Source organism: Strix uralensis, chromosome 14 (genome assembly GCF_047716275.1).
Source record: "Strix uralensis isolate ZFMK-TIS-50842 chromosome 14, bStrUra1, whole genome shotgun sequence".
NCBI lineage: Eukaryota > Metazoa > Chordata > Aves > Strigiformes > Strigidae > Strix > Strix uralensis.
In genome coordinates this window covers 16,364,056-16,378,923 of record NC_133985.1, presented here as the reverse complement: position 1 = coordinate 16,378,923, position 14,868 = coordinate 16,364,056, and the positions used below count along the sequence as shown (strand labels likewise).

The window sequence follows — 14,868 nt, the reverse complement described above, 5'->3', positions numbered from 1 at the left end:
GCAAAACTCTCCTGGCAAGGAGGTGCTCTGGTCTGTGAGAGATTTCCAGGACTTTTCCTGGCAGGGGAGTATCCTGGAGAGGAAACTGGCTGGTAAACAGGCCTGGCAAAGCAGGGATCTTGCAAAACAGAGGCAAAAATGTCACAGAATGGTAGTGTGCTCTGTGGGTTATTTAGTGGGGATGATCGGGAGGGTGGCATGTTGTCTGAAAAATTCGAAACCACTGTGGTGGCCAGACAAGTAGATGTGCTGGATTGTTGCGGTAGCGCAGGGTGGCTGCTTCATGGTGCTGAAAATTTGATCTGTTTTACACCAAAAATAACCAAGCTGCCACTTCTCCTGACTGTCTGTCACACAGCTGTCATCCAGACCCGCTCACATAAGTTGGCATGAGTTAGCAAAAGTCAGGTAGAGTTTGCATAAATTATTTGTGTGAACATTAGGCCAGACAGAGCCATGGGTAGATGCTGGAGTTGGGTTTGCCTGCCCCTCGCCTATGCTGTGCCCTGGCTCACCGCACCCTGAGGGAGCATCTCAAACCACCTCTGCTACACTCACAAAGCACAAGCAGCAGCAAGCTCCTGCGGTGGAGCAAATGTGAGGTTTCTGGCTGGTGGTGGCATTATACCCTACATGTTTTTCAAGGTGATCCGTGATTGTGTTGCTGCCACCAGCCTCAGATTGACCCAAGGACTAGCTGCATGCTAGTCCACTGTGTTCATCTGCCCTCCCAAGTGCTTTCTTGCACGTTCTTCTTGACACTTAAAAGTACTTTTTCAATATCAGCAGGTAGAAATTCACATAGGAACAGTGGTGTTTAATGGGATGGCTAGGAAACCACGAGGCAAGTTAAGCAATTTAGTTTGATACCTGTATCTGGTGAGTTCAGGGGAGCCCTTCCAGAAAGAGAGAGTGTGGGTTTTTGCCACAGCTCTGCTGCTCTGGAGCTGCTCTTACCTTCTCCTGCGTGATGGGAATTGGTGAGGCTTTTGCAGTGCTTCTCATAAAACCTCTTTCCATCAGCAAATGCAAGTCTTCAACATGTGCATTCGGAGGTGAACTGAAGACATTGGATTGCTGGTGGCGGTCTTCATTTTACGTCCTGATAGGTGCAGAGTGAAATTCAGGAAGGTACACCACCAGTTTCTGTATTTGAACAGAAGTAAGGATTTAGAAGACTAGAGTTCATGTGCTATAGGGACAGTAATTAACAACATAAAAATGAGCTATTGCTTTTGATTCATATAACTTAATAAAGAACTGATGATGAAGATGAAGAAAATCAAGGAATCATGGGGTAAACTAAAGAAATCAAGTATGCCATCTAAATATAGCTCCAATGGGATTGGGTTTTTTTAAAGTGGTTGCTTTTCTTGTGTGTGTAACGGTCCTTTCCTGCTAACCAGCCTTTTCTGGCAGTTGTGTGGTTTTCAGCACTGTTAATCGCATCCCGTAGTGTGGTCCTGCTCTTCCCGTGCTGCTCTGAGTTCCTTTCCCTCCATCTTCCTGCATCATAAGTATTTTTCAAGGAATGTCCTTGTTAGTTCCAGGTGGCACAAGTGGAAGTTCCTTAATACTTGTTCACATCATGAACTGTGTGACTGACTGCTTGTCCATCCCGAGTGCCCATCAGCTCTCCTTCAGCAAAAATAAAATTAAATGGCAGGGAGCAGGAACAGGAATGCTCTGAGTATTGATGTTAGTTAATTGAAATGTGTAACTGAGTGTCTGGTTTCATGGATGAAACTTGACTTCTGCCAGGTATGTTACCATCTGCAAAATGTCAAGAGGCTGAGAGTAAATCATTTTATGATCTGTGATTCAGAGGATCTAGATTGATTTAAAATCTCTTATGTGGAAAAAAAAATGTTCTAATAGTTCACAGGCCAGCTTTTAATCAGATTGGGATCTATTATTTTTAGACCACTGGTTTATTACAACCAGCACAACTCAAGGTTTTCATGCAGTTCCTTTGCTAAGAGTTACCACCCATAACAGAGCAGGCAGAGCACAACATGTACCTGCCTTCAGCCATTCCAGTTCACTTTGACATCTTAGCTGAAACCCGTCTTCACTGATGGTTTTGTAAGCCAATACACAGGGCACCCTTCCTGCTGACTTGTAGAAGAGGGGTGTTACAATGGGGATAATCTGCAGAACCTCACAGCAAGGTTCACCAGAGCTCATCTGTCAGACTGCAGTGAGGTGAACTGCAACAGGCTGAAGTCTAGTGCCTTGGAATAACAAGTAAAATGTCCAAATGTCCTATTTTCCCAAGACAAATCTAGGCATGAAAGTTAGGAGTTTGTAATTTAACTGTGTCCCAGATGCCAAAGATGCCTGATAACCTGCACTGTTGCTATGCCAACCATTGCTTTTTTGGTGGTTGTTTGGTTTGATTGACCCATTAGTGAGACTTTAAACCTCTTACCCTCCAAGAAGGGAAGCTTTTTTTCTGTCTAGGAAATTCTAGCCTGTGGAGTTCTCTCCGTAGGTCATGAGGAATTAAAAGGGAAAAACCTTTAAGTACTTCATGTAACTACTTCTGCAGTAATGATGCTACAAATGACTTGCATTTATACTCTATACCAGCATATTACAACATAACTGAAAGTTCATTCTCAGAGAAGATGTTCCCTTCTTGACCATAAAACCTACTTCAATATTTTATATATATATATCTCTCTATATATATCTATATATATATCTCCCTTGGACTTTGGGGATGTCAGTGTTTGAGATGTATCATGTTTTTCTTTCCACACACCATAGTCTCTTTGATCCTGAATTTACCCCATCTTTCATTTGCTAACTTGTTTCCAAAGCACCTGTTGCTTTTGAATTTCAGGAACAACACTGTGAAAAGGGGAGCTCTAACTGGGTTCAGTGCAGGCTCATGCCTTGTGTAAAATTTGCTAAGTTGAGCAGCAAGAGTCTTAATAAATGACCTTTTAAATCTTATTTTGATTTTATTCAGGTGTAGTAGTGTGCTCATTAATAATGATCCTGCAATAGGTCCCCCATTACAGCTTTTTTGTTAATTAAATGGGACGTAAGATGTATTGGATGTTTTCAAAATGAAAATGGGAGTTTTTAATAGATTGCCTGATTAACAATACTGGTCTTGCATACATGATGGTGCCCTGAAAAAAATACCACTTAACAGCTACAGATAAAGTACTCTTCTTTGGCAAGCAAGACTTGCTTCCTCCCTCACCCCTTTCAGGCTAAAAACTACTTGCTTGTGATGGTCTTACCTTAAGAAAGGTGTTTAATTTCCTCTTACAGGAAGAGAAGGCTGTTAAGGAAAGGTTTCATATGTTGTATATTTAATATATCCATTCTTTTGTTTAAAAGGCATCATACATGAGACAAAAGAAAGACCCTTACTTTGGTGACGGACAAAGGAAGAAGGATTGGCATAACAAAGAAGCTATAAGGAGGGACTCTGAGCGTGTAGGTATGTAAGATTACTATAAAAATGTTTTAATACAGATTGTAATTTAGTTTGATTTCATTTGGTAGGCTGAGTGCAGAACAGCATGTTCAACTTCAGGGTCAAGATGATGTCCTTGATATGATGCAACAGTTCTTGTGTGTTAATTCCAGCGAAATCCTTTTTCCCCCAACTCCACAATAACCATTTTGAGATGAAAATATATAGGTAACATCTTGGTATTTTTAGGATAGGTGCAGTATTGATTTTTAAAAAACTTACCAAAAAATGCATGCCTGTACCTCTCCCAAAAATGGGAGATCCAGAAAGGAAGAGGGATAAAAAAGTGTTCTAGATTATAATGTCCATGCAAGTTTTAGTCCGTAGTTCTGGGTTTTGTCTTGCATTGCATAAAAGGGCCCATTTTGAACATCACAGCTTTATACTAGTCTGTCTGCAAGGGGTCTACCTCCTCTGTGCAAGAGCTCAGGTTGTTAAATATACATATCCATCTGTGCTGAAAAAAGCAACAGTGATGAGGTATTCAAACCATATGTATTCTTCCTGCAGTGAAACAAAAATCATTCTGTAGATCTCCACAGCGTTGCCATAGCCCCTTCATCTGTTTCTGATGTCAGAAGGAAGACTTTTAACTTCTCCAGTTTGCACAGCTGAGTGGTTTGTAGCAAAACTACTTATCAAATAAAATTGTTAGGCTGACATGGTTGACCCAGTGCTAAATATGACATAGAGCACAAAACTAATGAAGGCATTTTCAAAGGGCTACAAGATGACTATTCTTTTGATATATGGATTAGTTTCTGGCCAGTTAAGCACCAATTAGTAGTAATGACGCATGTTTACTTTCTGTCTATCTATAGGAAATGGAGAACAGGGAAAACCTTACCCAATGACTGATGCAGAGCGTGTGGACCAGGCATACAGGGAAAACGGCTTTAATATCTTTGTGAGTGATAAAATTTCTCTGAATCGTTCCCTTCCAGACATCAGACATCCAAAGTGAGTATATAGTTTGCGTTTCTACGAGTGAAAGTTTGCAAGCCCTCAATTACCACATCTGCAGGAGTGTGCTCTTTTTTATTATGGATTCTCATACCCTTGTACATCAAATACAGTCCTTTCACAGCTGGATCCTGCTGTCTCCTTAATAAAGAACAGTGTAGAGTAATTGCAGCAGGAAATAGAGGAGACCAAATCTGGGGAAAAAAAATCCCCTTTTGATTCCAAAAGACTTAAAATTACCAAAAATTTGCAGCCCTGTGCAGAAGAGATCTTGAACTTAACCCAGTGGCTACTTCCTTCACCTCTCACAACATGACAGTTCAGTCCCTGAGCCCACTGACATAGCCAGCAGCTTTTAGCAACTAATAAGGTGGAGCTATTTCTTTCTGTAGAGGAAGCTGATGTAAATGTCCAACTTGGTTGACAAGTGCCCTAAGTGTAGTCAGGTGATGACTTTGTCACTAAACACTCTGTCCAGTTTTTATGTTGGCCACTAGCTGGAAATGACCATGAAATGCTCAGAAGCAGAACAAGATTTGAGTAGCTCCACTCAACTATGTGTGAAGAGTTTTATCAGAAATCCTTCTGATTTGTCGATTAGTTTCTCAGACATCTTCCTCCTAAAAACCTCATCAAGGTTTCCTTAGGATGATGTCAAACTGGATTTTGTGCAAGCCAGGAGGAGTTTTTCGTTTACAAAAGTGCTTCAGTTTGTATAAACAAGGGTTAAGTCTGAAGCTGAGAGGTTTTTAAATGCTGTTTGTGTGGTTCTTAATCTGAAAGCATTGTTAGACATTTGAATGGAAACTTGTTTTGTGTAAAATTGTTTTTATCACAATTTAGTGAATCTGAATTCAACATCTACTTTATTCATGAGATATAATTTTCAAAAGTCAGGCTTTATAATTTGTTAGCTGCACATTTGAAAGATTACCTCTTCAGCTGTCACAGCAAACGAATCAAATACACTGGCTTGACACTCTCTTTCAATATATACTCATAAACCGCAGTAGTGAGTATAGCTCCATAAATATTTTAGGCATGCAGCTCAAATGTTTAAATGTAGAGATAAATCAGGTAACTGAAGATGCTTGTTGATCAGCCCATACTCAAGCTCTAGGAAATACAGTTTGAGTTTGCTACCCTAAATTATACCTGGCTTCCATTTACAGGGGCTGCCACGGGCTCTGAGAATTTAATCATCAGACAATGCCAGTATTTCCTCATCTGAGGATTTAATATTACCTCACATTCCCCATTGTTTCCCAGAGTTGCTGACCCCTTGTTGCTAATTCTGCTATTTAAACTTTTTAAAAATGTGAAACTTCTAACTTCAGTCCCCAGTTAAAATTAGTAAGTGAAGTGCCTGGGTCACCAACAGCTTAAACTGCGATTAATGATGTTGCTGCAGCTGGTTTGCCTGCACACCTTTTCCCCCAGTGTAGCGAGTTATAATTGTGGAGGTCTCAAGGAGAGGATAAACAGCAGGTGTGTAATGGATGCTAGGTTTAGCTGGGTGGGGAGTGGGGTTATGTATACGGAGATTTGCAGCAAAGGAATTCTGAACTGAAAAGGCCTGTTGTGCATTCTCTGTGCCCATTAAAAAAGATATATTTGAAATGGTATGGTTTGTGTTAGTTGGGAGGTTGATGAGGGCAATTTATAATGAAGTTAGGCTGAGACAAAGTCTGTAAAGAGCATTCTAGAAAGAAGGGAGCTGTGTTTTAGAGCACTTTACCTAGCCTTTTACATACAATAATAGAGATAATAGAGACTTTGTCCTTTGGAGATGTGCCCGTAGGCAGCAGGAGTGTAAGGAGAACTGAGGAATAATGCAGCACCTCTCCTGTCCTGAGCATTGGGGCCACAGCTGGGATTCTCCCCAACAGCTGGCCTGGGTGGGGAAGGACAAAGCAGCAGCCAATGTGTTTGCTCACTTCTGAGATGGTGTGTGTGGACCTTGATATACCAAAGAGTGTGTCTCCTCTGCTTTCTGTTAATCGTGGGAATCGAGGGGCTGAGGGAGGGCGTGTACTGGATCTACCTGGCGCACGCGTACGGTTGTTTGTTTCAACAGTCATGTCTTTCCCTGCTAACATTTCCTTTAAGTGCTTCTGGGTTTTTTAATGTTAAATACTAATTTTGTAGGTCTTACAAAGCAATTGTAGATGTGGTGGCTGGAGGGAAATAATTTTTCTCCGTGCTTAATGGTTAAACTTAATAGCTAAAGTTTCCCATTTGTTAAAGTTGGTCAGAAAATGAGAATTGCCGTTTAAGAAGAGTTAAAGAGATTTGGGGGCTCTTGCTTCAGATTGGAAGAGAATTATAGCTAGTAGCTATCGTGGAAGAAGGTTAAAATTGCAATGCCAAGGGCTGGATGAAAGCAGTCCATGCAGCTTTATTCTGCATCTTGCATCTGTGCATTGCAGCTATAGCCTGCAAGCTCTTGGCAGCACCCCAAGACAATTCATTAGACCCCAGAATAAGCTACTGTCCTTTCACGCAGGCACCACAGTCACTTCCTGTAATCACAGATTTATTGAGCTTGTATAACATAGGTGCATCCTTCTCCATTCCCTGGGGAAGGTACCAGGGAAAAGCTGCTACTGCCAGAGCCACTTTTGTTTCCATCTGCCCTTCCGGGGAGCAGGGAGGGAATTACCTGCATGCATTCACTGTGTTGTGCATGAAGCCTGGCCAGGTGCCTGGGATGAGGGTGTCTGCAAATCAGCTCTGGTGCAGGCTCTGCAAGATCCAGTGGGTCAGGGCAGGGAGCGGAGTACGGCCTCCCTCCCCTGCTAGAGGAAAGAGGGCAGCCTGCCCTGCTGGCAGTGTCAGCAATATATTCTAAAAATCTCTATTCATGTAGCCACCTCTGCCTGTTTTGCACTGGACACGTGAGGTTCTGAGAATGAAATAGATTTTTGTCCCCTAGTGAACAGCTGCTGGGTATTTTTTAACTACAATTGTTCGTTGTATGGCTTTAGATCTTACCGCTTTAACAACGTTCAAACTCCACTGATAGTCACACCTGCAGGAAAATAAGCGCTGCACTTATTGCTGCAGTTTGAATTTTCTTTGTGAAATTGCCTTGAAAACACTTACACAAGGCAAGATAACGTTACCCCTGTTTCAGAATTAAGATTAAAGCTGTGGGGATACACCCCCAAATTCAAGGGTGAATACATACGGGGACTCTGCAGAGCTGACTCTCCAGCCTTATCCAAGTTCTGCAGTGCTTTGTGTTCAAAGCCCAGCTTTCTTAACTTCTGTCCGCAGAACTGATCCCAGGTGTCAAACTAGACCTGCTGAAAAATAGGGAAGACAAGATTGATTGGTTAGGAAAAGTATGATTTGAGTAATTTGTCCAGCATGACAAAGGAAGCCTTTGATAAAGGTTGGAGGCTGATCTATTAATTAGGAAGGTGGGTTTGTTTATGGAGCAGCTCTTGTCATGCAATTATCCTGTCTCTTCTATCTATAGTTCAGAAAAGCTTGAACTTCTGGGACTGTTTAGGGAAGGTGTTATCATACAAAATCCTTATTTCCTGCACACTTCATTTAAAAATTTTGGATGACAGTTATATACGTGATTAGAGTGATTTTCTTGTCTGAAAACTGGGAACAAACAAGCTTAAGCCAATGTACTGATTGTGCCTAGAACAGATACATTCAACTTCTGAAACAACTTTGTAGAAATCCCTCTTCATCATGATCTTTGAGGTGTAAGGACAGGAAAAACAAGATTTTTTGAGAATTCTGTATCCTAAGCTATACTTGCAGTTTCCTTTAAAAGCCATTTCAGCACCTAATAGATCTCACTGACTTTGTGTCACTTAAGTGTCACTTACTGGCCATTAACAGTCCCCACTTCATTTGGAATTGGCCCAGTAGTCTAGATCAGGTCAACACTGGCTTGATAAGTGGGGTTTTTTTCAGGCATTTTGCATCAATTTGAGGAGTAAAGTATGAACTAAGTTACTTAATGGTAATTAATATGGAAGTGCTGGTGGGTTTTGGTACCGTCTTTTAACCTTACTCTATCTATGTCCAGCTGCAAGAATAAGCTGTACCTGGAGAAGCTTCCAAACACTAGCGTGATAATACCGTTCCACAACGAAGGATGGTCCTCTCTCCTCCGGACAGTGCACAGTGTCCTAAACCGCTCCCCTCCTGAGCTGATAGCAGAGATCGTGCTGGTCGATGACTTCAGTGACAGAGGTATGATAATTTGTATGTAACAACTCCATCTATGTTTACCTGCCTAAGGGATCGATTAGCTTGCAAATAGGTGTATAATGACTTGAGGTTTTTTGCTTGCCAGCAGCAGAGCTCTGGTGAACCTTGCTTCAGTACATTTGAAAGGTCAAAAGTCTAGCAAAAAACTCATGTTCTATATTCAGTTTGTGCTGGTTTAGCTGCTGATGGCACGGCTGTCCTGCATTTTGGACAATGTGAATAAACAGGGAAGCTGGTTTTAATATTCTCCTAAGGGCCTGTGTAGCCCTTAACATTTGACCCCGAGGTTAAATGTTTGATGCTTGGAATAAAAAAAAAAAAAGACGGGGAAATAGCTCACTCCTCATGTTCTGCTTTTTTCATTCTAGACACAGAAAATGGTAAAAGAAGCCTTGATAAAAGGTTTCCACCTCAGACTGCCTATGATTTGGCTTGCTTTTCTCCTGAATTTTGTGCTCCTGAAAAGTAGATCTGCAGCATCCAAAACTTTGACTGCTCTTGATTGCTGAGTTGCTTGCAAGTACCCTCCTTATTTTGCACTGCATTGCTGGGAGTAGCCATTTTGGATTGGGTTTAAGTGCTACATGCAAAAATGTGTAGTTGCTGGCATAATGCATCACCACAAATGGAACAACCACTTGTAATTGCAGCAGCAATGAGTAGTTGTAGTTGCTGAATTTACTTGTTCTGTAGCAGAAAGGCAAGGGATCTTTTTCTCTGAACCATTTAAATGCTATGTGATATACAATAAGCTAGACTTCCTCTTGTAGTTTGCACCCTTGCCATGGTGGAAGAGGCAATCAAGGGAAGGAGGAATTAATGCCTCTATCATGTAGACATTGCATAGCTAGAAGGATCACATGGAAGGTCCTCTGAAGTAGCTGGTGTTCTCCTGTGTTGAACAGTGACATTAAAGCGTTATGATCAGATCTAGCAACTCTAGCTTCTCCTTTAGAATTACTAAGACTATTTAGCTTTATGACCTGCAGGGTTCAAGAGTCCTGCCACTGAAATTACTCAACCAGGGGAAAAGAGATACTAAAGGATACACCTCCAAAAATCTGACGTGTAGCAAGCTCCTAAAATGAGCTTGGAAACAAGCTTGTGAGTATTTAGCATCCTGACCTATACTGACTTTCAAATAAGCACTACCCAACCCTATAGTATTTGTTCTAAAGCACGTCTCTAATTAGTTCCCAAGCAAGGCATGCTGGTTTGAACAAGTCAATGTTATATGAAATAAGTATTTCTTTAGAGGATTTTCAGACTAAGCTTGGGAGAAAAAAAAAAAAACACACACCCTCCTAACAATGTCTCTTTATTGCTACTCAGTGTAGAAGCAAATTAGACAAGCTCATGCTGTAACCACAGCTGAATTGTACAAACAAGTTTCTTTTGAGAGAAGTGGAAGTAATGAAATCTGGTTTCCTGTGGATCTATTTTCCTTGTTCTCTAGAAGTGCCCTTCTGACCAGGCGAAAGAGCACTCCTGGCTCTCTCACCCCTGCTCCTCGTCAGTCTGTACACGTGCTGTTCATCCGGCTCACTCTTGCTCTGTTCCACCTGCCTCTGATAAGATGCAAGCTCTTCTCCGTCAGTCATCCATCTTTCATACAAAGGTTGCAAGAAGTAGCTGAGATTAATTTGTGTGCAGCATCTATTTATAGATGGATATAAAAGACTACTGGTGTTGGACAGTGAGATAAATTGTCAAGGGAGGAGAATGACACGCAGGCAAAGAGAGTGCTAATAAAACCCTTCTCTTATTTTTTTTTTCTTTTAACCAGTGTTTTCCTGCTAGCTCGGTTGATCTATGCATGTTGGGACAATTACTGGTTAGGATGAAAGACTTTTCCTTCACTGCTGTCAGTTCTGTATCTGCACTGTAGCATTTCCTGCTGGCTGCTGCTCCTTTTCCAGCAGTCAGTGTTCTTCCTTAACCACACTGGGGCTGGCTTCCACATCCCCTGCCGGGTTTAAATAGATTCGTAATCTTCAGGAGGCTGTTAAGTCCTAAACATGTGATCTTGACTTGAAAGGCTACTGGTTACAAATTTCTGGTTTTAATTTATCCGTTGTATGTATTTAAAAAAAAAACAAACCAAACAAGCAACAAACACTTCAACCCAGTACCTGAGAACTGATAATTTAACGCATCAAACTGAACTTCATGAAGGAATGGAGGTTCCAGCAAAACTTTGACTTCACATGTTGTACGTTTGAAAAGGGCACATTCTTGGATTTGTACTGTTAGGCCACTGCTCTGGTTGTCTGTTTCTTATGATTAAATCAGGCAGGTGATGCAAACCCTGGGTCCAAGCTGATGATCAACACCACTGTGTCGCAGAACCAGTGAGCAGTAGAAAGAATGAGCAGTAAAAAGAATGAGGAGAACTTTCTTGATTTTCTTCGAAAATCATAAATGATTAGTCCTCTGCATTGTCTACAAGGTGGAATGCTGTGCTTCTGTTTCAAATGCTGGTCCCACAAATTTGTAGCAGCATCTTTCTTCTGAAATTATAGACTCACTGTTGGACGTAGTGATAGGAGAGGCCACATTTGAGATCAGAGAGGCATAGTATGAACAGTAAATGTCAGCAAAGAGATCAGTAAACAGTCATAAACTCCAGTGAAAGCAAAAGATGAAAAGGATAATCGCTCAATAAAAATCTATTATTAATTTTTTTTCATCGAGAGGTTACCCTGACAAGATAAAATATCATATACTCTGCTGTACCTCATGATGGCCTTTCACTTGAGGGTTGTCTAAACAGACCTCTAGCATTTTAAAAACTCTTTAAAAAGACTAACCTTCAAGAACTTGTCTTTCCCTGGCAAGGAGACAATATTCCTCTTGCTAGCATATGTTGTGTACTGACCTGTGTTGGGGTTAAACATACTGGGCTTTGCCAGGCTGCCCCTGAGGTTCTGTTAGTGTTCCTCTCTTTCTGCTATTGCACTGGTCTCTGTAGGTGGTGATGTTAGTGCCAGTCCATCAGCCTCTTTCACCTGTGTGTCTCATTCATGGAGAATCTTTGCTTCACATGAAGTAGAGGGCTTTGCTAATAATAGAAATAGTAAGTATGGAAACCTGGCTACTGCACATATCAGTGTTTTTTTCTGACAGATGTTACTTTAATATCTTTTTCCTCTATTTTTAAGCTTGAGAGTAAGGAATTTTTCGTGTGACTAGGAAAAGAGTTGAGAAGTTGGCTGACAAAGTGATAGGAGAGTGAAGACAGATTTCTGGGTTAGTTGGTGGCAGCTGTGGTCTGCAGCATACCTGAGAGGCAGCTGGGTTGCTTTGCATTATTGGAGCTCTTGCACAGATGAATCATCATCTGGAAGTGTCAACAGCCATTTATTTCTTAATTTGTTTGAAAGAGACAATTCTGTGACCTTTAGCAATAAACATTTTTCAACCAAAAAAGGCTGACAGCAAATCTTAACAGCGAGCAGCAAAAGCTTTACGAGTGGTGTTTTTGAAATGTTTCCTTTGCTTTGTATTTGAAAAATCAAAATGTGCTGGAACAGCTTGCTGTCTAGAAATTTTTTTGCGTGCCTGTAGTATAATGCAAATGATCAAAATCTGGCCTTACTTCAGACAAATTTAGTGCTGGATTCCCCATCGGCCACAGTGCTCTGGGAAAGGCTACCTGTCAGTGGGATCAGTCCAATGCAGTGCAGTTTACCTTGAGCTGGGGTCCATGTTGTCACCTCCTGCAGCTGTCTTTGCTGACACTTGAATCTTTCTTTGTGGGGTTTCCCTTGTTAGGTTGAGTTAGCTTAAAAGAAGCTGCTTTCCATCACGTGCCGTTGGTCACAACAGAGTAAATATTGTGGGGCTATTTTCTGCTTTCTCTAATAGTCTCTAGTATCAACACAGCATTCTCAGTATGATAGCTTATGCTTTTTTCCCCACAAACTTAGTTGGGATGTCTGTCATATAAGGACTTTCTTCTGACCATAAGCATTTCAAAACAGTTGTAGGGATTTAATGTGCAGAAGAATATAGGCTATATTGAAGAGGGAGGCATGCATTCGGCAGACTTGGGGAATGAGAATTAACCTGCCCGGTGTTGTGTGCCTCTTCCTGCATGCTACTGAGAACTGCAGACCCACAGACTGACCTCCTCAGATTAGCCTCAGCTATTTCAGGGTGGTCCAGAATAACGCCTACTCTTCTGGATAAGCAGAAATCAGAATGCAATACACGTGAATTACGACTTTAGAATTCCTGATCATAAAAACGCTTAGCTGTGGCAGTCCTGTGTGGATTTGTGGCTTCACTTTTAATTTCTATAGCTATTCTTTAGTTCTGATCTCAGCTAAATTAAGCCTTTTCATATGCTGGCTTGCAGGGTACTAATTATATCCCTCTGAGCTTGTTGTTACCAGAATGGCCCTAAGTAAACTAAAATGCTTTTTTCATGTATATCAGTTTTCTCCTGGGGACTGTCAGATGTGAAATTTGTTTGCTTTTTGATTATTTAATTACAATGCTGCTGAGTGATAAGTGGGTTCCATTATGTCATAGAAGTGGGAGGAGGGGAAGAGAAGTTGAAATGCAGGTCAGTTTGTAACGCTGAAGGTTTTTGTATCAGTTCTGATGGCATTTTTTTATTGATAGCAGGCAACGAATAATAGACAGGCAGTTCATAATTCTTCAGGGTCTGCTTCAGTCCCTAGACCTACAGTCTGAATCTGGCTGTAGTTGTGAGAAATTGAGCTGTTCATTTCTAGTGTCTGTTGTGTACAGAAGGGATTGTTGGTCTCCATCTAATTCTTGGAGCTTGTGGACACCTCTGCTATATAAGCTATCACTAAGTTTGCATGAACAAATGTAAAGCTGTCCTCTGTCTCTCGCTAGATGAATGAACAGCCTTAAGCTGAAGGAACAGAGGGCAGAGGATGGCACATTTTCTCTTTGCAGGATACTTGTCTAAATGTTCTTTGCTTTTCACCTGACACATGTTTGGTAGCTCTGTACAGCAGTGGAACATCAAGTATATACTGCTACTGGGTGAAAGGCAGAAGTCAAACTCTCCTCTCTTCTGTCTGTTTTGAAGAAGAGATCTTTTTCAGGTGGAGGCTGGACTGGAACATGTACAGAATCAGAAATAGTTGAGGTTGGAAAAGATGTCTGGAGATCATCTAACGCAACCCTTGTGCTCAGCTACAGCAGATTTCTCAAGATCTTACTCAAGTTTTGAAAAATCTCTTAAGGATGGAGATTCCATAATGTCTTTGGGGAACCTGTTCTGCTGTTCAGTCACTCTTAGAGTGACCTAGTTTTAAAAAAAAAAAAAAAATCTTATGTTTAAGCAGTATTTCCTGTACTTCAATTTGTGCCCAAGGACTCCCAGGTTCTTCTCTGCGAAGCTCCTTTCCAGCTGCTGGGTCCCCAGACAGTACTGGTGCATGGGGTTACTCCTCCCCACGTGCAGGAATTTACATTTCCCTTTGTTGAACTTCACAAGGTTCCTCTTAGTCCATTTCTCTGGCCTGTCCAAGCCCCTCTGGCACGTCAGCCACGCCTCCTGGGTTTGTGTCATCTGCAGACCTTCTGAGGATGCACTCCGTCCCATCATCCAGGCCTTGAATGAAGATGTGCGATTGTATTAGTCCTGATATTGGCCCCTGGGGTGCACAGCTAGAGACAGTCCAGGCCCCCACCTCGGCTTTGTGCTGCTGATTACAATCCTTAATGCTCAGCTAGTTTTCTGTCTACCTCACTATCTGCTTGTCTAGCTCACATTTCATCAGTTTGTCCGTGAGGATGTTTTATGGGGACGCAGTGTTGAAAGTCAAGATGCCTTTTGTAGGTAAGAAAAACTTAAGAATGAGGGAATCCAAACATGTCAGAAGAGTAGACCTAATAAAATGGGCTGCACAGGCATCCTGTATGCCCCAATGCCCTAGTTCCCTTGTCAAGTCACCAAAAGGTATATCTAGGGAACACTAATACCTCTAAAACTTAAACTAATTTTTTGCATTTGTGTGTTTGAAACAAACTGGCATCATGTGTTTTTCAGCCCTTCTTTTAATGTAAAACATGGTAGGGTTTTTACCTTCTCACTCTTTGCAGTATTCAAAAATTTTAAAGTATTCAAGACATTGTAAACATACCATGTGCTGGAAGGCTGTGACTTAATTGCTGAATGGTATTTA

At 41.4% G+C, this 14,868-nt stretch overlaps 1 protein-coding gene across 5 annotated transcripts in view; it reads left to right on the top strand.

Moving 5' to 3' along the window:
* The window catches only part of GALNT10 (polypeptide N-acetylgalactosaminyltransferase 10), an 88,017-nt gene that overhangs the window by 38,847 nt on the left and 34,302 nt on the right, over positions 1-14,868 (top strand). For all 5 annotated transcript variants that reach the window (XR_012630826.1, XR_012630827.1, XM_074883485.1 and 2 more), the window contains exons 2-4: positions 3,358-3,460; positions 4,318-4,456; positions 8,514-8,680. Coding sequence is in view for 3 of the 5 variants with exons in the window: in XM_074883485.1 (XP_074739586.1) it covers positions 3,358-3,460; positions 4,318-4,456; positions 8,514-8,680 (409 nt within the window). In the remaining 2 variants the exon portion in view is untranslated. The remainder of the gene's footprint in view (positions 1-3,357; positions 3,461-4,317; positions 4,457-8,513; positions 8,681-14,868) is intronic.